The sequence below is a fragment of the Phoca vitulina genome, unplaced genomic scaffold (genome assembly GCF_004348235.1).
Source record: "Phoca vitulina isolate PV1807 unplaced genomic scaffold, GSC_HSeal_1.0 scaffold58, whole genome shotgun sequence".
Taxonomy (NCBI): Eukaryota; Metazoa; Chordata; class Mammalia; order Carnivora; family Phocidae; genus Phoca; species Phoca vitulina.
This window is the reverse complement of record NW_022589761.1, coordinates 9,898,166-9,920,681: the sequence shown is the minus strand read 5'-3', so window position 1 is coordinate 9,920,681 and position 22,516 is coordinate 9,898,166. Positions and strand designations below refer to the sequence as shown.

General features: G+C 55.6%; 3 protein-coding genes across 3 annotated transcripts in view; 2 read left to right on the top strand and 1 right to left on the bottom strand.

The window, feature by feature from the left end:
- The first annotated feature begins 71 nt into the window (after positions 1 to 71).
- Positions 72 to 11,111, top strand: LOC116623446 (cytochrome P450 2F5). Its single transcript, XM_032390653.1, has 10 exons — positions 72 to 123; positions 1,151 to 1,342; positions 1,437 to 1,599; positions 3,919 to 4,068; positions 6,693 to 6,853; positions 7,197 to 7,373; positions 7,769 to 7,910; positions 8,809 to 8,996; positions 9,600 to 9,741; positions 10,773 to 11,111. Exons 2-10 carry the CDS (start codon positions 1,151 to 1,153, stop codon positions 10,952 to 10,954), a joined length of 1,497 nt encoding a protein of 498 aa, XP_032246544.1. The 5' UTR covers positions 72 to 123; the 3' UTR covers positions 10,955 to 11,111.
- Positions 11,112 to 14,253: 3,142 nt separating this feature from the next.
- LOC116623226 (cytochrome P450 2F2-like) lies at positions 14,254 to 17,873 on the top strand. Its single transcript, XM_032390166.1, has 10 exons — positions 14,254 to 14,322; positions 14,969 to 15,131; positions 15,553 to 15,702; positions 15,948 to 16,108; positions 16,320 to 16,496; positions 16,583 to 16,724; positions 16,819 to 17,006; positions 17,185 to 17,251; positions 17,470 to 17,547; positions 17,629 to 17,873. The coding sequence occupies exons 1-10, from the start codon at positions 14,254 to 14,256 to the stop codon at positions 17,871 to 17,873; spliced, it is 1,440 nt and encodes a 479-aa protein (XP_032246057.1).
- A 65-nt stretch (positions 17,874 to 17,938) lies between these two features.
- EGLN2 (egl-9 family hypoxia inducible factor 2) overlaps positions 17,939 to 22,516 on the bottom strand; it is a 7,732-nt gene continuing 3,154 nt past the window's right edge. Inside the window, exons 2-5 of the mRNA XM_032390505.1 lie at positions 19,668 to 19,787; positions 19,142 to 19,278; positions 18,856 to 18,923; positions 17,939 to 18,592 (exon numbers count right to left, since the gene is read on the bottom strand). Of these exons, the coding sequence (XP_032246396.1) occupies positions 18,537 to 18,592; positions 18,856 to 18,923; positions 19,142 to 19,278; positions 19,668 to 19,787 (381 nt within the window). The 3' untranslated portion in view covers positions 17,939 to 18,536. The remainder of the gene's footprint in view (positions 18,593 to 18,855; positions 18,924 to 19,141; positions 19,279 to 19,667; positions 19,788 to 22,516) is intronic.

Here is a 22,516-nt window from a genome sequence, read left to right as displayed (position 1 = left end):
CAGCGTGGGGTGGGGGGGGGCAGGGGGTGTGGACAGAGATGATTTAAGAGCAGCCTCCACCCCTCAGGCATACCCAGAGCTGCAGGGCACAGAACTGGAGCAGATCACACCTCCGCTCAGCAGGTAAAGGACAAGGTGCAGGTCACAGAGGAGGATGGCTCTCAAGAGAGGGGTCACCGGCTTCATCTGTCGCTAAGACTGGCTGGGATCTCCCTTGTCACCTCCTCGAGGGTTCTCAAGGCCCCTGGGCTTGTCTTTCTGGGGCTTTCTCTGGCTCTGTGTTCATTCATTTGATATGTGTTTTAGAGCCCGCAGGGGGGCTGGGCACCAGGACCTCGGTGCTGGTGCTTTACCCAGAAGGTGGCATCTCTCTGTGGACTGAGCCCCTGGGGTCAGAACCCCTGGTTCTTTTCCCTCCACTTCCGCTTCTGCTTCTGTCCCCTTCCCTGTCTCCAGTCTGTCTTGGTCTCTGTCTCTGCGTGTCTCTGTCTAATGTTCCGTGTGTGTGTCTGTGTGTCTGTCTCAGTGCATCTCTCTTTTGTGTCACTCTCTCTCTCTCTCCCTCAGTCTCTGTTTAGCTCTGTCTCTCTTTCCTGCTCTTTCTCTTTCAATGTCCGTCTGTATGTCTCTCAGGAAGTATGTGTCTCTCTGTCTCTCCATCTCTGTCTTCTGTCTTTCTCTAGCTCTGTGTCTTCATTTGTCTGTCTCTACCCGTGTGTCTCTATCTCTTATCACTGTCTCTGTGTGAGATTCGGTCTCATGATAGATGATGATAGACAGACAGATAGATGATAGGCGGACATCTACAGATACTCAGATATCTCACTTGGTTTTTCCACATCCCTCATTATCTCCATGTGTCTCTCTCTGTCTCTCTGTCTGTCTCTGTCTGTTGCTGTCTCTCTTACTGTCAGTCTCACTGTATTTTGACTGTCTCTGCCTGTCTCCATGTCCTCTCTCTCTCCCTCCCCTCCTCTCCACTTCTCTTCCCTCAATCCCCGGCCTTTCCCTGTCCCTGACTCTCCCTACCTCCTTTCTTTTCTTCACCTGCCCTCACTTCTAGGGCCTGGGGAAGGCAAGTCCCAGGAGATGCGGAGTGAAGGGATCCCACTCCCTTCCCAGTCCTGCCCTTTCCCACTCTGCCCCCCAGATGCTTGCAGCTGCTTTCATCATGGACAGTCTGAGCATAGCCATCTTGCTCGGGCTCCTGGCTCTCACCTGTCTGTTCCTGATCCTCAGTTCCAAGGGCAAGGGCCGGCTGCCTCCAGGCCCCAGGCCTCTCCCATTCCTGGGAAACCTGCTGCAGCTGCGCTCCCAAGACATGCTGACCTCTCTCACCAAGGTGCAAGGACCTAGGCTTGGAGGAGGGGGGAGTAACTGGGGGAGGGGTCTCAGGGCCCCAGACCCCCCTGTGACGTCTGTCTTCCTACTCCCAGCTGAGCAAGGAGTATGGCTCGGTGTACACAGTGCACCTGGGGCCCAGGCGCGTGGTTGTCCTCAGCAGATACCAAGCTGTGAAGGAGGCCCTTGTGGACCAAGGGGAGGATTTTAGTGGCCGTGGTGACTACCCTGTCTTTTTCAACTTCACTAAGGGCAATGGTAAGCCTGCCCCCATCTTCTCCACCCCAACTCATTCCACACTGAGGGAGGGGGTATGGGTGGGGGACTGTCCTCCCAATTTTAGTGATACTCAGGGCCACTGATCTCACCAATTACACCAGCTAGGATGGCACCAGACAGTGCTAGTCTAGGTAGTCTGTTTCACCTTCCCTATCCCCACATCCCACCACCATCTTGAAATGCACTTCCACACCAATCCCCACCTCCATCCAACTCCAACCCCATTCTCATCCCAATCCCTACCTCTAGCCTAACCACATCATCAAATTTCCATCTCAGTCAAGTGGCCAAATTATCTGGCCCAGCCCACATTGCCCACCTCAACCCAGTCCTCATCAACCTTACCTCCATGTTCCCCATTCCAAAATCAACTTCATCTGTATCTGCAACGCTGATTCATCTCCCTCCCTCCATTTCCATTATGAACCCTCTCCCAGTCTCCACTTGAAAATCTGTTATCAACCCCATCCTAACCCTTCAGTCAAACTGAACTCCACCATCATTTTTCTCCCTCGCCCTATCTTCTATCTCAATCACCTACTGAAGTTTTCAGTCCCCAGTTCCATTTTCAACCCTAATCAAACTACCAACACCAAAACCAACCCTGGCACATATCTACCCAAGCCCAAGCTCAATCTCAACCCCAGTCTACCAGTCCTTCCCATTCCACACAACTCCATTCCCATCGGCAACCTCAAACCCAATTTTATCCTGAGTCCCATACCCCCCCCCCCATTGCCCATTGTCATCCCCATCCAAAGCCAAACCCAAATCCACCCATCCAGCAACTCACATCAACTCCAAACCTCTTCTATCTCAATATTCTGTCCTCCTTAGGTTTGGAAATCACCTAGTCTTGTGGGTTTTCTTTTTTTTTTTTTAACATTAATCATTTATTCAAAAGAAGCCATATATGACGGGGCCCAATAAATGACAAAGGAGAGAGAGAGAGTAAGTTGGCAGAAAGTTGCTCTGATTGAAAAGGAGATCTTGGAGGCTTGCACCTTGGACTATTCTTCTACTCCTAAAGAAGCCCTAGGGCTCCCCCTGTCCCCTTGACTAGATGAGTCCCAGCTGCTCCAGAATTTGGAAGTAAAGAGCTCTGGTTAAAGGCAAAAACCCACTATTGTGTATTGAATACACTTTCCACCTTCATGTCCCCTTCCTGGGCTTGATCTTATGACCTCACCAGTCCACGTACACCAAATGCAAGGAGGTGGACACAGAGCAATTGAGAAAGTCACCTTGCTACTTTTGCACAGAGAACATCTGGATATAACATTATCTGTTACTAAAAATAGCTACCATCTAATTCTTCAATACATAGTACAGAGGGTAACAAAAAACAGGGTTCTGCTGCTTACTGGCTATGTACCTTTGGACAAGTGGCTTCCTCTCTCTGACCCTGAGTCAGCTAGCACGAGAAAGTTGTTACAAGTCAATGAGATAATGCAGACAATACAAGGCAATCACTGAGATTTTTTTCTTCTTCAGCATCTAGTTCTCTGCTTGCTCCAGGGAAATCACAGATAAACATATCGGAGACCTTATCCTACTGTAGTCCCATCAACAGACTATGACCACCTACAGTGGTCAGGGCTGGGATGGGGATGCAGGGAAACTTTGGGAGCCCAGAGGAAGCACTTGAGTCAGGCAGGGAGGGAGGGCCAGCAAGGGCTTCCTGGAGGAAGGGACCTCTAAGTTGAGACCTAAAAGATGAAGATCACCAGTCAGGAGCAGACAGAGGGTGAAGAGTGTTCTGGAAGAAGGACCAGCCTGTGCAAAGACCCTGAGTCCAGGGAAAGAAGAGAACAGGGTCTGTCTTGTTCCTGGATGAAGTCCCAATGTCTCAGTGTTTATTTCTCCTTTCTCCCTTATTTGTGCTTTCATTAATTAATAAGCATTCACCAACATCTCCCATGTGGTAAGCTCTGCGCTGGCAATGCTGGGGACACAGTGGTGACCAAGACAGCCCCTCCCTCCTTCCACTCCCACCCCCACCTTCACAGCTTAGAGAAGGAGATAGCTCGATGGCCAGACTGTGATAATCCAGAGTGATCAGGTCTGTGTTGAGGGAAACAGAGGCAGAGTGATAAAGACTATGGTGAGGAAGCCCAGAGCCCTATGGAAGCTCAGGTGGCACCTGACCTAGCCTGGAGGGTTATGTAGGACTTCCCAGGAGGGGGTAGATTCCAAATTCTCAGTCTCTCTCCCAGCAAACACCAGGAAAGGGGACTCGGATGGCAGTAGTCTTGGGGACAAGTGCATCAGTTGAGCTGGCCCCTCTCCTCTCTCCAGGTATCGCCTTCTCCAACGGGGACCGGTGGAAGGTCCTGAGGAGGTTCTCTGTCCAGATTCTGCGGAACTTCGGGATGGGAAAGAGGAGCATTGAGGAGCGGATCCTGGAGGAAGGCAGCTTCCTGCTGGCAGAGCTAAAGAAAACTGAAGGTTGGGGTCCCCAAACGCAGTAGATAACCCCTAACTCACACCCATCCTACTTAGTAGTCAGGACTGGCCAGATAGTGTGGGCACCAGCTCAAAACCCCTGGAGGCTCCTCACTTGGCCCGCAGTAAGAGTGGCGCCCCCTGGAGGTGGATCGGCTTCCGGTGCTGTGTTCCTTGAGGTAATGGTGACCGGATAAGGTATGTGGCGGCCTCTCTGTTGCTGTCTCTGTGTGGTGTTTTTTTGGGTTTTTTTTTTAAGATTTATTTATCAGAGAGAGAGAGGGAGGGAGAGAGAGTGGGCAGGGAGGGGCAGAAGGAGAGAATCTTCAAGCCGGCTCCCTGCTGAGTGCGGTGACACACACGGGGCTTGATCTCCTGACCTTGAGATCATGACCTGAGCAGAAAACAGGAGTCCACCACTTAACCCACTGAGCCACCCAGATGCCCCCTCCGTGTGGTATTTTTTTAAAGGAAAGATTTTTATTTTTTATTTATTTTTTAAAAGATTTTATTTATGTATTTGAGAGAGAGAGAAAGCATGAGGGGGGGAGGGGCAGAGGGAAAAGCAGACTCCGAGCGGGGAGCCCCACGTGGGACTCGATCAGGGCGACTCCGGGATCATGACCTGAGCGGAAGGCAGACACTTAACCGACTGAGCCACCCAGGCGCCCCTCTGTGTGATATTTTGAACGCAGTTTGTATAATTGTGGTGGAAGATGATGGTGATGATGACACTCTTGAGAACGCACGACTTGTGGGGCCCTGTGTTAAGCACACTTTCACGCATAAGCCCCTTAAGCCTCTGAACGATCCATTTTGCAGATGAGGAAACAGAGGCACAGAAAGGTCAACTAACTGGCTTGAAATAATAAAGCTAGTCAGTGGAGGAGCCAAGATTTAAACCTGTGTCTAAGGTCCATACTCAACACACTAATGCCCATTTACTGAGTGCTTCCTGGGGACCAGGCACTATACTAAACTCTTCACATGTATGAACACATCTCACCTCCCCTGAAACCCTGGGAAGTTATTACAAGGATAAACCTGAGGCCCAGAAAGATTTAAGTCACGTGCCCAGGAAGTGGCAGAGCTGGGATGTGAACCCAGGTCAAAGCTGCGCACCCATGAAAAAAAAATAAAAATGACCAACACTTAGGGCACCTGAGTAGCTCAGTTGGTTAGGCATCTGACTCTTGATCTCAGCTCAGGTCTTGATCTCAGGGTCGTGAGTTCAAGCCCTGCATTGGGCTCCATGCTGGGCATGGAGCCTACTTAAAAAATAAAAATAAATAAAAATAAAAGTAACCAGCACTGTTCCAAGAACTTTGTGAAGGAGATCCTATTATAAACCCCAATTTACAGGAGAAGAAACTGAAGCAGAGAAGCAAACAGCCCTCTACCCTGATCTCCAAATCTTGCTGGCTTTTGAGGGGGGGAATGTGGCCAGTGATGCTTCAGGGATTAAATGATATGATGTAAATAAAGCAATAATGACTGCCTGAGTTAGTTTCCTATGGCTGCTATTTAAAAAAAAAAAAAGAAAAGCCACAAACTTAGTGACTTAAAGCAACACAAATTTGTTCTCTTACAGTTCTGGAAGTCCATAAAACTAAAATGGGTTGGCAGGGCTGGCTCAGTCTGGAAGCTCTAGGGGAGAATCCATTTCCTTGCCTTTTCCAGCCTCTAGAGGCGCCCAGCATCCTTGCCTTGTGGCCCCTTCCCCTATCTTCAAAGCCAGCAACATAGCATCTTCCAAAATCTCTCCCTCCCTTCTCTCTCTTTCTCCCTCTCTCCCCACCAACACGTCACCTTTTCTTACTCAGACCCTTCTGCCTCCCTTGTGATTACATTAGGCCCACGTGGATAAACCAGAATAATCTCCACATCTCAAAATCCTTAACTTAATCACGTGTTCACAGGCTCTTAGAGAGGAGGACATGGATATTTGGGGGGGCCACTATTCAGCCTACCACACCACCGTGGTTCACACAGGCTCAGGATGGGCCAGGCCCTTAGCCAGTCACACTTTTACTGACTCCTTACAACAGCTCCATGAGGAGAAGACTGTCATCAAGCCCATTTTACAGACGAGAAAACCAAGGCTCAGAGAAGGGAAGTCGGCTCACTGAGCGGCCAAGCCAAAATCCAAACTATGTCGACCTAACTCCAGACTCAGTTTCCGGGCCATGCTGTTGTTGTGATGCCTCATGCGTTATTGTCTGTGATCTGTTCCGTCGTCGGATCATTGGGTGTCAGGTGTCGTGTTGCTGTGCCATTTCTGGGTGAGGTCGTGGTGTTGGCAGACCCTGATGCGCGATTGTATTGTGTTGTGTATTGTATGTATGTTGTTTTGTGTGGTGTGTGCTGTGTGTTGTATCGTGAAGAATAGCCTGTTCCGTTGTTTGGTGGTGTTGTCATTGTGCCAAAGGATGTTGTGGGTTCTGTCCTGCCTGGCGTGTTGCCAAGGACCCGGGGCGTTACGCTGCAGGTCAGGTGGCCAAGACCATTTGCTCTGTGCTGCGAGTCCCATTGGCATGGTTGGGCTGGATGTCGTGCGCTCTAGTGCCGCTCGGGGTCTGGGGTGTTGCACAACGCGCCCCCTGACCCCCTCCGCCCCTCACTCGCAGGCAAGCCCTTCGACCCCACGTTTGTGCTCAGCCGCTCCGTGTCCAACATTATCTGCTCTGTGATCTTCGGCAGCCGCTTTGACTACGACGATGAGCGTCTGCTCACCATTATCCGCCTCATCAGTGACAACTTCCAAATCATGAGCGGCCCCTGGGGAGAGGTCAGGAGGCCCAGGTTGGGCGGGACAGGGTTGGGGTTCATCCAGTCCCGGGAAACGGGAAACAGTGGGCGGGGAGAGGATGCGTTGGACCGTCTGGCTCCGCCCCCGCATCGCCCTAAGCTGTCTAGCCAAGGTCAGTCTCCCCACCAAGTTGCCACAGACACCGAGGGCCCCCGCCCCACCTCGGTCTCTCCAGAACCCAGCTGACCCACAAAACCCCGCCCGTGCCTACCTGCTCCACCCTGACCTCGCTGGCAACCCCTCCACACACACACACACACACACACGCGCGCGCGCGCGCTACCTGATCCTCCAAACCCCTCCGACTCTCCCTCATCCCCAGTTGTACAACATCTTTCCGAGCCTCCTGGACTGGGTACCCGGGCCGCACCGACGCCTTTTCCAGAACTACGGGTGCATGAAGGACCTCATCGCCCGCAGCGTCCGCGACCACCAGGACTCCCTCGACCCCAGCTCTCCCCGGGATTTCATCGATTGCTTTCTCAACAAGATGGCACAAGTAAGCCTGGCCTGGAAGTCGCATCTCTGGTCTGACCTGCTTCCCTCCGCCTCAAACCAACGAGGATCCCGGGTTGAGCGGGTTTGAGACCGGTCTCCCTACATCTGGGGAGTGAAGTTGGAACACCTGGCCACTAGGGGGCCCATCGCCAATTAACAGCTCATTAAGAAGTCCTTAAGGATCTGTTAATCGTGGGCCCTGCGGCTGAGATTTTCTCTACCCGGCCCTTCCGCGCTCCCCAGCTTCCCCGAGGAAAGAAAGTTAAACAGGGTAGGGACTGAACGGACACACCCAGCAGGAGGCGTGCAGATCTGTGGGGAGCGGTTCGCACAGACTCCGAGCCTGTGATCAGTGATCCGGCCCGGGCTCATATCCCCACCCCTCAACCCCCGCAGGAGAAGCAGGACCCGCACAGTCACTTCCACATGGATACCCTGCTGATGACCACACATAACCTGCTCTTTGGCGGCACCGAGACCGTGGGCACCACGCTGCGCCACGCCTTCCTAGTGCTCATGAAGTACCCAAAAGTGCAAGGTGAGCGCGCCCCAAGCCTGGCTCGGAGATCCTGCACACAGCGCCGCGGGGCACACCTGCTGGGCACTCGGGCCCCACGAGCCTCAACTCGCCTACCTCTAAGCCCCGCCCACAACCAATGGGCACGGCCCCGCCCAGCATGCCAGATAGCCCAGGCCTCCAGCTTACGCCTGAGACCCCCAGCCAAACCCACAAACCCACACGGAGGCCGACCCCATCCACAGGCTCCCGCGGTTCACACAGCCGGCCGGAACCTGGACCCCGCCCTCGTGGCCTTGCTTTGCGGCCCACCCCTGACCCTGACCACACAGCACGCGTCCGGCCTCAGCGCCCCGATCTCAACAGTCGGCTAGAGCCTGGCCCCGAGCCTCAGCCACAGGGCCAGCCAGGAACCATCAGTCTGACCCTCGCTGTCTGACCACCCGCCCACACAGCACGGTCTGGGACCCCCCCACCTCTCCAAACCCCGCCTCTGGGCGGATCCCGGAACCCTGGCCTCCAGCACTGAGTCTATTAGGATCCGTACCGCCTGCCCCACCCCCGATCTCTCCGGGCTTTCGTACAGCCTACCCACTCGACCCACCCTCCATCCGGCCTGGTCCTCGAACCCCGCCCGCTGTCCCATCCGGGACCTGGACTCCCGGCAGCCCCTAAGCCCCGCCCGCACAACCCCGCCCCTAGGAGCCCTGGCACCAACCTAATTTTCACTCTCACCTACGTCTCCCAAACCAACCCTTCCCTTCGAGGCTCCTGCTAACCATCATAGGCATCTCTGTAGCGGCGTCCCTACTGGGAAGCGTAGGCTGGACCCCCACACACACATGCACGCATGCACACGACTGGGAGCCCAGTCGAGCCCACTGGTACCCTTGACTAACGCTCCCCCTTCCACCTCCAGCCCGCGTACAGGAGGAGATCGACCGCGTGGTGGGTCGCGCGCGGCTGCCGGCGCTGGACGACCGAGCGGCCATGCCTTATACAGACGCGGTGATCCACGAGGTGCAGCGCTTCGCAGACGTCATCCCCATGAACTTGCCCCACCGCGTCACTCGGGACACAGCCTTTCGCGGCTTCCTGATACCCAAGGTGTGCTGGGCACCTGGCAATGGACGTCTGGCACACTAGGAAGAGGCATCCCAGACTTGCGAATGGCATCCGGGTCTCTAGCAAGGAGGATCCCAGGCCCTAGCCATCAGTACCCCGGGCCTTAGTGACTGGCATCCCAAGCCCTAGCAACAGACATCTGAAGCTCTTAAATCCAGAACCTCAGCCCCTTCCCAGGGCCTATTCAGTACTATAATGGACTGGACCCTGACCTGAACCTCAGACCCCTTGCCCAATACAGCTCCCCTTCCTAGGACCCCTCTCCAGCATCCCCAGGGTCTAAGACTTCATCTTGGGGACCCGCTGTGCCTAAACACTGTTCTGAGAGAACTCTCCCTAGTCCCAGAAACCCCAAATCTGCTCTGACAAGGGGAGGTACCCCCCCATCCCTGTCAACACGGCTTCCAGCACCCATCACGTGTAACTCCAGACAGCGACACACATTTCCTGAATCCCTGTTCGGAGTCCTGGGCTCCATGCCCCTTTATCAAGTTCCAGGGGCCTCCAGCCCTGTGGAGTGAGATTTCAGCTTGAGAATCTCCCAGACCTTCTACCCCTACTGATTCTGCCTCCCCACCCACACAGGGCACGGATATCATCACCCTCCTTAACACAGTCCACTATGACCCCAGCCATTACCTGACGCCCCAGGAATTCAACCCTGAGCATTTTCTGGATGCCAATCAGTCCTTCAAGAAGAACCCTGCCTTCATGCCTTTCTCAGCTGGTGAGAGCCATGGGGACAAGAGTCAGGGTCTTTGGGGTCCCATATTCCTACCTACATTCCTCATTCCTCATTCCACTCTCCAAACCCTCTCGTTTCTTCATCCCACCGCATCCTCAGCTTTGGATGTGCGGAGACATTTGTTTTCCCTCCCAACTCTGCTCCCATAGGCAGATAATGGCTAAAATCCTTGAGGAGGGAGGAGGGGGAAGTAGGATATTAATTCAACTTGGAAGCGGTCACCGTCAGTCTCCCCACTGGGTGGCGCAGGTGAGCAGTTCTAGTTTCCTCGGCTTTGGTCTTTATCCTGCTGAAAAAAATCTTTCCTGTTTAACTCAGTAGCAGAAATAGAAAGGGGGAGGGAGGAATAACAATAATAAGCCACCTACCATATTGCCTACTGTGTGCCAGGCGCTACTTTTAAGAAGACCTATTAGAGTGGTGGCTAAGAGGTTTTCCAGCAAGACCCCAGCTCTGTCGTCTCCTAGCTATAATGGCCTTGAATATGTTACTTCAGCTCTCTGTGCCTCAACTTCCACATCTATAAAATGGAGAATGATCGATAGAATTCCAAGGCCCACCTCTTGGAATTGTTAGGATTAAATTAATTAATATCAGTATAGTGCCTAGAGTAACATATGACACGCAGTATGACCTACATGGCATTATATTCTCATTTCTTTACCTGCATTTAGCATTCACAGCAACCTAATGAAGCAATACTATCATTTATTTTATTTTATTTTATTTTATTTTATTTTTTATCATCCCCATTTTAAATACCCAGAAACTGGCTTGCCCAAGATCACAGAACTAGTAATGACAGAGTCAGAATTCGAACCCATGAACTTCTTGTATCCGCCAGATCCTTTTTGGCCCCGGATTTACTTAATGCATCTTTCCCAGACTTTTAGAAGGGTGGCTCTGTGACGTCGCCAGTCATTAGCTTCGTATGTTCTTCTCCGAGAATGTGCGACTGGAGCCCCTCACCCCATCTTATCTCGCCGCCCCTCCGCACCCTCCCACCCCCGCAGGTCGCCTACTGTGCCTGGGCGAGTCGCTGGCGCGCATGGAGCTCTTCCTCTACCTCACCGCCATCCTGCAGAGCTTCTCGCTGCAGCCGCTGGGGGCGCCCGAGGACATCGACCTGACGCCGCTCAGCTCCGGGCTGGGCAACTTACCGCGGCCTTTCCAGCTGTGCCTGCGCATGCGCTGACGCCACGGCCCTTCCAGATTCGCGGGTGGACGGGGAGGCCGGCCGGGGGCTGCCCCAGTCACCTGCTCGTTCCGCTGTGCCCCCATCCCATCGCCCTCACGCTCGCTTCCCCGCACCTGTGCCTGCCGCCTCCCCAGCCCCCAACCCCTATCTTGACCTGGTCTGCGCCCCCAGAGGCAGAGAAACGCAAGGGGAAGGAGAAGAGCTTGCCTCGTTCTATCGCGCGCCCTTTTGGGGGCTGTTTTTATAATTTTCTAATAAAGTATCTTTATAAAAGATTCAAACCTGCCTGGGCTGAATTACAGGGAGGAGGGCAGCCCCCTAGGATGGGGAGAAGGAAGGTCTGGCTCAAAGGAGACACCGAACTGACTAGTTCTACCTTCACCCTTAGAGTGGCTAGAAATTGGGAGAAATTGTGTCCTGGGGTAAGGGCCGGACGACAGCCTGACGACAGAGAGGCAGAGAAACCAAGACAGAGAAAAAGACAGAAGCCCAGAGATACACAGGACGGGTCTGCAAGAGATGCAGGGTGCCATACAAGATGGAGATGGAAGCAGGGAGAACTTGACAGACCCAGAGACAGAGACACAGAGACTGAGAAATAACACTAATACTTACACAGTGCTTCCTATTCACTATAAATGCCCCCATTTAAATCTCCCTATAAGACAAAGAAGCATTATACACTTTTTTTTAAATTTTATTTATTTATTTGAGAGAGAGAGAATGAGAGAGAGCACATGAGAGGGGGGAGGGTCAGAGGGAGAAGCAGACTCCCTGCCAAGCAGGGAGCCTGATGTGGGACTCGATCCAGGGACTCCAGGATCATGACCTGAGCCGAAGGCAGTCGCTTAACCAACTGAGCCACCCAGGCGCCCCATTATACACTTTTTAAAAGATTTTATTTATTTATTTGAGAGAGAGAGACAGTGAGAAAAACCACGAGCAAGGAGGAGAGGGAGAAACAGACTCCCCACTGAGCAGGGAGTCCGACGCAGGGCTCCATCCTAGGACCCCGGGATCATGACCTGAGCCGAAGGCAGATGCTCAACCGATTGAGCCACCCAAGCGTCCCACATTATACACTTTTAGAGACTCGGAGAGGTGAAATGATTTGGCCAAGATCACATAGCCGGAAGCAGGCAGGGCTGGGAACAGAACTCAGACTCGAACACTGCTCCCTTCCACATCACAAGTCAGAGACGCAGAGGGGTACACGGATGGAGAAATGGGGAGACAGAGAGAAGAGAGAGAGTGATAAAGAAACAGAAATGGCCAGAGAAGTCCAGAGAGGAAGAGCTATGAAGGGGAGAAGTAAGACACTGGAAGACTACTCAGACTATTCCTTTGTCTTGCAATTCCTCCCTTTGGGGTGGGGATAGCAGTCCCGGGCATGGGGCCTCCTGACCTGGGACTGGATTTGTCAGCCTGACATCCTGCTGACAGAAGCATTTCTCAATGAATGGGGCGTCTTCGGTTCCGTGGAGTCAGAGTTAGGCAGGGTGGTGGTGGCTCCCCAGCCATGGGTGGAGGTGGCCCGGATGACCATACCCTAAACGGGGTCTCCTCAAGGCCATCCAGAAACTGGGACATGCTCTGCTGAGACTTATAGGCGGTCCCCACACCAGGCATTGGCTCCTTAATCCCCACGCTGTTCTCACCACAGCCCAACCACAGAGTCTGCCCCAAGGGCCCAGGCAGGGACACGGAGGGGGAGAGAGAGAGGGAGAGACTCCGAGGTCTTGAGGAAGAAAGATGAAGAGACAGCAAAGAGAAACACATGGAAGTACTAAAAAAGAGATGGAGAGAGACAGAGAGATGCAGAGAGACAGGAGAGATCCTGAAAACCAAAGACTAGGAGAGACACAGAGAGACAGGGAGGCACGGACAGGAAGGGAGAGACATGCCCAGAGAGAAGGAAGACAAGGAGATTCTAAAGCAGAGCTAGAAATTGAGAGGAACAGAGATGAAGAGAGACAGAGATCTGAGAGCAGAAGGAAAAGGGAACTAGAGAGACAGGAGCCGTAAAAGGTGAGACACAGAGACAGACAAGGAGAGAGACGGTCACAAGGATCTGGCAAAAGACAGAGACGGAGGAAAATAGAGTCCGAGTTAAAGACAGAGACAGACAGAAATCGGGATAGAGTCATGCATTGGCTCTACAAACATTTACTGAGCACCCACTGTGCGCTGAGCACTGTTTTAGTGCCGGGGACACAGAAGCGAATAGGACAAACGCCTGCTCTTGAAGAGACCCAGAGAGGGCGGCTCTCCAGGGTTCCTGGACGGAGAAAGCCTGACAGGTCGGGAGATCCAGGGCAGAGACAGAGGCAGGGAGACGGGGAAGGGGGAGATGAAGGGAAAGAGGGAGATGAAGGGAAAGAGAACTGAGAGGGATACCAACAGGAACAGAAGCAGAGTAAAACAGAGGCGGAAAGAGAGAGAGAGAGATGAACAAAGAAACACAGAGGAAGACGCTGAGAGCTGAAACAAAGACAAACAGAGAGAGACAGAGACCCTGAGAGACACTCCCAGAGACAAGGCCAGTCCCAGAGGCTGTGCCGTCCCCATCCTCTCCCCAGGTCTGGGCCCTGTGCCAGGCACCTGGCGGAAGGCCGGATCCGGCCAGGCAGGGGCCTGCGGGAGGGTGGGTCGCCTTCCTGAACAGTGGACTGGTACAGCATACACGGTTCCAAGAGCAAGGGCATGGAAGTGACAGGGGCTCAGGCGCCTGTCCCTAGGAATCACAAGCACAGGGCACAGGAGTGCCAGGCTAATGGGTATGTCACCAGGGGTGTTTTTAGAAGTGTATTTGGAAGTCAAAAATGTATTTAGGAATCAGAAGTATAGGGTACAGCATTCAGGGGGTCACGGGCCCAAAGGTGGCCAGGGGATTCAGAAATGCACACCTACGGGTCAAGGAAGATGGACCCCAAGGACCCAAAGGCTCAGTAGGGTGCACATGTTGGTCAGGTGTATTGACATGGAATGCTAGCACAACAAAGCTGCCCAATAGGGCAGGCTGCGCCTGGCACAACAGTGACAGAGCTGGGGGGCTGGGTGGAGACCTTGGGTTGGGGAATCTGCAATATGAGCAGCCTGGAGACACCCACCTCTCCCACCACTCCCACTCCGGGTATCCAGGTATCCGGGCGGGGGCACCACCCAAGACCCAAAGGGCAGGCAGGGAGGTTAAAGGGCATGATGCTCATGGGCATCACAGTGCCGCTGCTCCTCCTGCTGCTGGCCCTAGCCAGGTGGGGTTGGGGTGCTCAGGGTGCCCAGACTCAGGGGGCCCTATGGCACTCCCACTGCTGGGGAACCTGCTGCAGCTGGAGTCCGGACGCCCGGACCGTGCACTCATGGAGGTAGCCCCGACCGTGCACTCATGGAGGTAGCCCCGACCGTGGGCTGGGGCGCTGGAGGTCCTGGTTCTCTGAATGAAGACAGCTGAGGGCTCTTACCCCATGAGTCCTGAGGAGGGTTGAGGGGCCGGAGTCCTGTGTTCCAGGAAGGAAGGAGACTAGGGGTGGAAGCCGGGAGCCTGGACATCTGCTTGAGAGAGGAGAGGGACAGTGGGCCTGAGTTCCTGGTTCCTGGCAGAGTCGCCCTGGGATCCCCCTCTCCCTCCCCGCCCCCCCCACACTCCTGGGTCCTGAGGGAGGAGGAGCCTAGAGTAAGAAGGCAGGTCGGGGGGCAGCGGGAAGGGGTGCCGAGGGGTCTGTTCTCCTGGTTCAAGGCGGGGAGGAGAGTACCGAGGGCCCAGACGGCTAGTTCTGAGGGTGCAGAGGGCTCGGGCCCTGGTCTTGTAGATCCCCTGGGAAGAGGGAGCTGGGGGCCTGGACTCCTGCGGATGGAGGAAGGAGGTGGGGATCTGACCTCCTCCGCCAGTAATGAGGGGATGAGATGGGGACTCCTGGGTCGGAAGGAAGAGCGAGCTGGGGGCGGGGGCTCTGGGGTGGAGGAGGGGTCAGGAGCCCGGACCAGGACGCGCTGAGCACCCGCTCCGCGTAGCTCTCTGGCCGCTGGGGCCCAGTGTTCACAGTGCGGCTGGGCCCGCGCCCTGCAGTGGTGCTGTGCGGCTACTCAACGCTGCGGGACGCATTAGTGCTGCAAGCGGATGCCTTCTCCGGCCGCGGGACCATGGCTGTTTCCGAACGCTTCACCCGCGGAAACGGTGAGTTCCAGGCTGTGGAAGTGAGGGCCTGGACCACCCAGTTTGAGCGATAAAGGGCGGGGCCGGGGGGATGGGGCGGGGCCGAATGAGAAGGCCAATGAAGGCAAACAGCGAGAAGGTGGGGCGGAGCTAAAGTGTAGGAGCCGAATGGGTGGCGGGGGGGGTGGGCGCTGGTTTCTGCTGCAGCCACTAGAAGAGACGAGCCCAAGAGTCAAAGCCAAAGATAGCAAGCACTGGTGAAGGATCGAGAGCAGCAGTGGTGGGGCCAAGGTGCGGACAGGGCCGAGAAGGCTGGGGTGGCAACCAAGAGGTCTGAAAGCAGCAGAATTGAAGGGTTGCGAGGAAGCCAGCTCCAAAACTGAACGCTTCCAGGATGGGGCGTGGCCAACCCCGGCCCGCCCCTTCTGTGCCCCACCCCCAGGCGTCGTGTTTTCGAACGGGCGGCGCTGGGGGACGCTGCGCAATTTTGCGCTGGGAGCACTAAAGGAGTTCGGACTGGGAACGCGGACCATAGAGGAGCGCATCCTGGAGGAAGCGGCTTGTCTGCTCGGCGAATTTCAAGCCACCATTGGTGCGGCCTGGTGGGGATGTGGCCATGATCAAGAAGGGGTAGGGTGGGGTGTCTGGCTAGCTCAGTCGGTAGAGCAAGCGATTCTCCGTCAGGGTTGTAGGTTCCAGCCACAAGTTTGGTGTAGCGATTACTTAAAAATAAAATATTTAAAAAGCAAGGCGGCGGACGCGGGAAGACATTTGTCGTGGAACGAAGTCAGTAAGCGGAGCCACAGCGAAAAGACCCTGTCCTGTTCCGACTCCCAGGAACGCCATTCGACCCCCGGCGGCTACTAGATAATGCTGTGTCTAACGTTATCTGTTCGGTGGTCTTCGGGAACCGCTATGGCTATGAGGACCCGGAGTTCCTGAGGCTCCTGGACCTCTTCCATGACAACGTCCGCATTATGAGTTCCAGATGGGGCGAGGTGAGAGGGCCAGCCTCAGACCCTCCCTCCTGTGCCTAACCTATGCCAAACCCGGAGTACGTAGACCTACCGACCTTGGATCATTAGGTCGAGTCTTAGAATCTTGGAAGGGGAGAGTTCTAGAACTTAGAACATCAAAGTCCTGGTGCAATCTCCCCACAGGGGAACTAGTGGACTTGTTCGAGGTCTTGCTGCGGTCTTGTCCCCCTAGATGTACAACATTTTCCCCTCCTTCCTTGACTGGCTCCCGGGCCCGCACCACCGAATCTTTCAAAACTTCACGGAGCTTCGGGTCTTTATCTCTGAGCAAATCCTGCGGCACCAGCAGACGCGGCAGCCTGGGGAGCCCCGTGATTTCATCGATTGCTTCCTGGATCAGATGGATAAGGTGCAGGCCCCTGCTACCATAGAACTCTCCCCTTGCCGCCCACCAGGAGGTGCCAGGCACGCCGCAGCACCCATCTCTGTCCACAGGAACAGGAAGACCCAGAGAGCCATTTCCAGGAGGAGACATTGGTGATGACGACGCATAACCTCTTCTTTGGCGGCACCGAGACCACGAGCACCACTCTGCGCTATAGGCTCCTCATTCTGCTTAAGTACCCAGAGGTGGCAGGTGCGGGAGCTGGAAAGCCTGGGGTGTGGGGGCTAGGGTTTGGGGATGGCTGGCAGCCAGGGCGTGCGCAGCTCACATCCTCTGCCCACAGCAGCCAAAGTGCAGGCCGAGCTGGATGCTGTGGTAGGGCGGATGTGCACCCCAAGGCTGGAGGACCAGGAGCGCCTGCCCTACACGAACGCCGTGCTGCACGAGATCCAGCGCTTCATCAGCGTGCTGCCATTGGGGCTGCCACGTGCCCTCACCCATGACGCCCACCTGCGCAGCTACTTTCCGCCCAAGGTGCCCACCAAGCATGGGGATTCTGTGCGGGCCTGGGAGCACCTATAACTGAAACCATCAGCCCTGAGCATGTGCCCTGGGAGCAGAAAAGAAGGCCCACCTTCCCACTGGCTTTTAAATGGGGTCTTGGATGACTAACCAAGTGCACAGGATAACCCCTGTGCACCCCACCCCCCAGGGCGCCTTTGTGATTCCTCTGCTCGTGTCTTCACACCGGGACCCCACCCAGTTCAAAGACCCAGACTGCTTCGGGGCGCCTGGGTGGCTCAGTCGTTAAGGGTCTGCCTTCGGCTCAGGTCATGATCCCAGGGTCCTGGGATCGAGCCCCTCATCGGGCTCCCTGCTCGGCCAGGAGCCTGCTTCTCTCTCTCCCACTCCGCCTGCTTGTGTTCCCTCTCTAGCTGTCTCTCTCTCTCTGTGTCAAATAAATAAAATAAAATCTTTAAAAAAAAAAAAGACCCAGACTTCTTCAACCCCACCGACTTCCTGGACGACAAGGGCAAGTTCCAGAGCAACGATGCCTTAATGCCCTTTGCCCCAGGTCTGGGCCAGGAAGGGAGGAGACGAGGCTGGGCAGGCCCCAGGGGTGCATGGTTCCCACCCTGCATCCCTGTCTCCTCAGGAAAACGGATGTGCCTGGGCGCAGGCCTGGCGCGATCCAAGATCTTCCTCTTCTTCACCGCCATCCTGCAGCAGTTCTGCCTGCTCCCTGTGGGGAGCCCCACCAACATCGACCTCACCCCGCAATGCACTGGCCTGGGCAACATCCCCCCAGCCTTCCAGCTCCGCCTGGTGGCCCGCTGTGGTCGGGCTCAGCTGCCCTCTGCTCACCGGCTCCCGGACCTCCTTTCCCCCTTTGGTCAATAAAGGCCCCAAACTGCAGATGGACAGGTCGTCTCCTTACCAATAAGAGGGAGCGGGAGAATCAGACGTTTGCAGCTCTGAGGTAAACTTTTATTTCTTTCTTGGCTGACAGGACTCTTCACACCCATGCTCCTCCCAGCACCTTTTCTCCTGCCCACGCAGGGGCAGCCTAGTCCAGAAGGTGCCGTGGCCATAGGGGTTGGGGGGTCACTTCACATTCCAGGCTGGAGGAGTGGGGGGCTTGGGGATACTGTCCCCCCAACGAACCTCTGCCAGCAAGAGGCCATGACATCCCCAGCCCCCGATCCTGCAGCCTGGTGGGAGGTGGCAACGGCTCCTTCCAGCTCTCCCCGTCTGAGAGGAGCACAACCGGACAGGGCAAGCCACCGGGCCCCAGCGCCAGTGATGGTAGCTCCCGACACCGGCCCCTGCCCAGGTCACAGCCCCAGCCCCCATCACAGGCCAGCAGAGGTCTCTCCTCCCTGGTCCTCAGCGTCAGACGGAGCTCTCCACACCAGGCAGGCCGGAGGCAAAGCCGGAAGCAGCGGTGGTGGCAGCAAAGGAGCAGGCACCGAGACTGGTGGGGGGCTGGGCCGGCAGCACGGGGCCGAAGGCTCTCCCCAAGTCAGGGCAGGCTGTCTGTCCATGCAGCTCTGGGGCTGGCCACTAGGTGGGCGTAGTCGGCTGTGACACAGGTACTTGGACACCTTTCTGTCCGGACGCTAGGGGTGAGGCGAGAGGAGACAGGGGGTCACCAGGGAAGGGACGCAGAGGCCAAGCAGAATGTGGGAAGATGGAGGAGAGGACCGCATGCTGGGGGTGCCCAGGAGACAGGGCTGCCTAGGGAAAATGGGCAGAGGGGAGAAAAAAAGAGCTGCAAACTTTAGGAAGAGACTGACGAGGTGGATAAGGGGACTTGAGGCCTTGTGAGGTACACGGAACAGGAAGGGCTTGAGGGACGGGATGCCATTTGGGAAGCAGGTACCTAGTTGATACTTGTCTTTGGCTGCTGCCCGCTCCTTAGCATCAAAATACCAGACGGTGATGGCGTACCTGGGGACCAGAGCAGCCCCGAAGGGCAGTGAGCATGACTCTTCTTCAATCCCAGCCACCACATCCACAGTGACACTGCAGTCCACCCTTATGGGCCTGGTTCTGTTCCACCTGGGCCCCTGTCAGCGCTTCACTTCCTAGCCACTCCTGGGGTCTGACAGGACTTTGTCGGCACAGAGCGGGACGCCTGAGCACACCCCCACAAGTATCGGTCATACCTGGTGGCATAGGCTGGTTTCACCTCGTGGGGGTTCCGCCGATCAGACCAGAAAATGAGCAACCGATCAAAGAGGGGCTCAATGTTGGCAACCACAGGCCGGCCCTCAGGGAAGATCTGCAGCAGGCCGCCATGCACCTAGGGGCAGGCCAGAGGATGAGGCAGGAGGCTGGCGGGTCCAGCCTGGAGCCTCTGCCTTGCACCGCCCTGGGCTCTGGATGTGGCAGCCGCACACATCACCCCCTCCCACCACTCAGGCTCTCAGAGTGAATGACAGCCCAGAGTCTGCGTCACCATGGAGCCAGGCAGGAAGCTACTAAAGACAGGAAATGGGAAAGGGTGGTGCTGCCACCACCCGGTCAGCTGGAGACAAGGAGGTGCCATTTCCCAGGAAGAGCCAGCCAGCAGGCCGACACTGCACTGCCCCGCCGTGGAGAGTGCCAGAAGCTGAGCTGGGCGCGCAAAATGGGGTTGATGCAGCCGCCTCATCGTCACTCCCACCCCCACCCTGACCCCCCAACCCCTACCTTGACATCCCAGTTCTGATTCAGGTAATAGATGCAGGTGATGCAGCGCCCATCGCCGTGGGGATTGTCGACATGCCTCACGTACCCCAGCCCGTTGCCTGGGTAACACGCCACCATGGCCTGGCAGAGACAGATGGGAGTGGGCTGACGGGGCGAGGCAGAGATACTCGGGGAAGCAGCCGTTACCTCCTCTTTCTCACCCTTCCCGGCCCCTCGTCCCTCCCCAGACTCTTCCCAAGGGCTCCAGCCCCCAGACTTACTTCTTGGTCAGCCAAGCCACAGCTCTTGGGCCTCCAGAGCCCACTCCCCACACACACATGCCCAGAGCCGGGCACCCAGACGGGGCTCAATGAGTAACCGAGGATCTTGTTTTTTAAAGATAACCTGACCCCACCCCCCACCAGACCTTTCAGAATAAAACCAATTTACATGTTTTCTGGTATGGAGGGATGTGGCCTCACAGCCCTGCACCAGGGGTTCCTGACCTTGGCTTCAGCATGGAATCACCTGGGATGCTGATGCCCAGGCCCATCTCAGAGGTTCGGAAATACTTGGTCTAAGGTGGAGCCTGGAATATTGAAAGGTTCCCCAAATAATTCTAATGTACAGCAATGTTGAGAACTGCTGCCCTTGACTACAAAGAATCTCCACTAAATAAATGTACTTCCTACACATACGAACAAGTACCAAAACCCCGAGTGTGACCAGAACCTGAGCTCTGACCCCCACTCCAAGGATAAACTGCTGGGTAGCCCCCGACAGTCCCATCACAGGCTCATCCGTTAAACAGACTAATAAACACCTCCTTTGTTTACAGACCTGGACATTCCTGACCCCCACAGACCCTGGCTTGTGTGTGTACAGGTCTAGCCACAGGGTTCTGCCCTCTCCCGCGTGGCGGCCATCCCGAGGCCTCGGCCCCAGCTGCTCGGGCCTGTTTCCCATCAGGGAGCCGACAGAAAAGCAGATGTGGAGCGAAGGAAAGGGTCCCAGCATTCCTTCAGACCGAACTCCCAGGTTCAAGGCCCAGTGCTGCCACACCAGCGGTAATATCAGGCGGGAGACTTCGTTTCCTGTCTCAGGTTCCTCATCCGTGAAATGGAGCTGATAAACTACTTCACGGGCAGTTGTGGGAATTGAGTCAGACAAATGTTCGGGAAGGCACCAAGCAGAGCGCCTGCCACGTGATGGAAAGCCAAAGCACAGGCCGAAATGACATTTAAAAAAAAAAAAAGTCCCTGTCCTACCCTTTGCCCAAAGCCACTTGGGAGGGCTGCATAAGGCAAACGGGAGTACTGGTGTGCAGACCCTCCAGCTCCTTGGACCATCTGTCTTGACACCCTGAGCCATGCTCATTCCAGACCAGAGACCGCCACCGGCTGCTCCCCACTCGCGCTCAGCTACGCCTGTGGGCCACAGCCCCAAAAAACAGCCCTAGGATAAACATTCCTGATCAAAAAGATGGACAGGAGGCTGGCCTAGCACTCCCGGGCAGGCCAGGTCAACTCAATCCTCAGCCTTCTTCCAACACGTTACTCCCAGGGCTCACCCGGCACGAGCAGTCCACGGCCCTGCATTAAACGTGCGCGTACCCGAAGACCACAGCATGCGCCCTGGGATGGAGGCCAGGAGGGCTGCAGCCGGCTGAGGCCACCCAGCAGTGGAGAGCCATGCTTCTCTCTGGTGGCACCGGGGCAAGACCTTGGCCCCCACATCCCCGGGGTTCAGGAGAATCTCTGCGCTGTTCACTCCCTGCAAATGGGTCAGTGCTCTGAGCAACCACTTCACTGGGAGAAAAGAACATGGCTAAGCCCAGGTGGCCTGCAATCAGTGAATCACTGATGAAGGACCGGCAAGCCCTCCCCAGATAGAATCCAAGCAAAGATTTTGCTGGTTCTGCACAAGGATGGGGTGGGGAGAGGGGTCCAGGGCTGCAGCCTCTTTCCCACAATCCATCTCCACACAGCAGCCAGAAACCCTTTCCTCCAGCTCATCACTCAAATCCCTCAAGACCCCCATCACATGCCGAGAAAATGCAAAACATCAATTTCCTATTTTCACAGCCTCAGCCTCCAAGGCCACCAATCTCAACTACTACTGCCTTCACTCTGCTCTAGCCCCTCAGGCCTCCTAACTGCTCTCTGACCAGGCCAAGCTCATCCACAGAGCCTCTGCCCCTGCCTGGAACACACTTCCCCTGGTGCTCCTTGTTATTCACATCTCAGATCAAAGGGCACCTGAGTACTCCGGCTGAAGGCTGATTTTCCATCCACCCCTCTCGATGTGAGATCAGTCCAGGTACTTGTTTACCTAGTACTGGCCCAACTGGCAGTCCCGGGGAAGCCCCTGGGGCCAGGCGTGTGTCCCTAGCGCCCAGGCAGTAGCTGCTTACAGAAAGCACTCCTCTGGGTCTCAGGGACTCCGCTGCGTCCTGCCCTGCACACCCTCACACAGGGTCTCCCACCATGCAGGCAGGGGCAGCACCTGTATTCTGGAGTGGAAGGGGAGTTGTGCATGAAGGCTAGGCACAGAAAGAGGCCCTTTAAACTTCCACCAATCCCCCCACATACACACCTTGGTGGAGGGGGGGCATCCTCTGGCCCCAGAGAAGCACCTACTTCCTTCCCCCACAAGGGAAAGGGACAACAAGCAGAAGGACATGAAAGCCTGCTCCTCACCCTCCCATCTCAGGGAAGGGGCAGCTACTATCAGAGCCAGGAGACTAAAGAATTAAAGGCTATTGTGACAATGTGCCAAAAGCCCCAACACCCACACCACACCACACCACACCACACACACCCACACACACACACACACACACACACACACACACACACACACACACACAC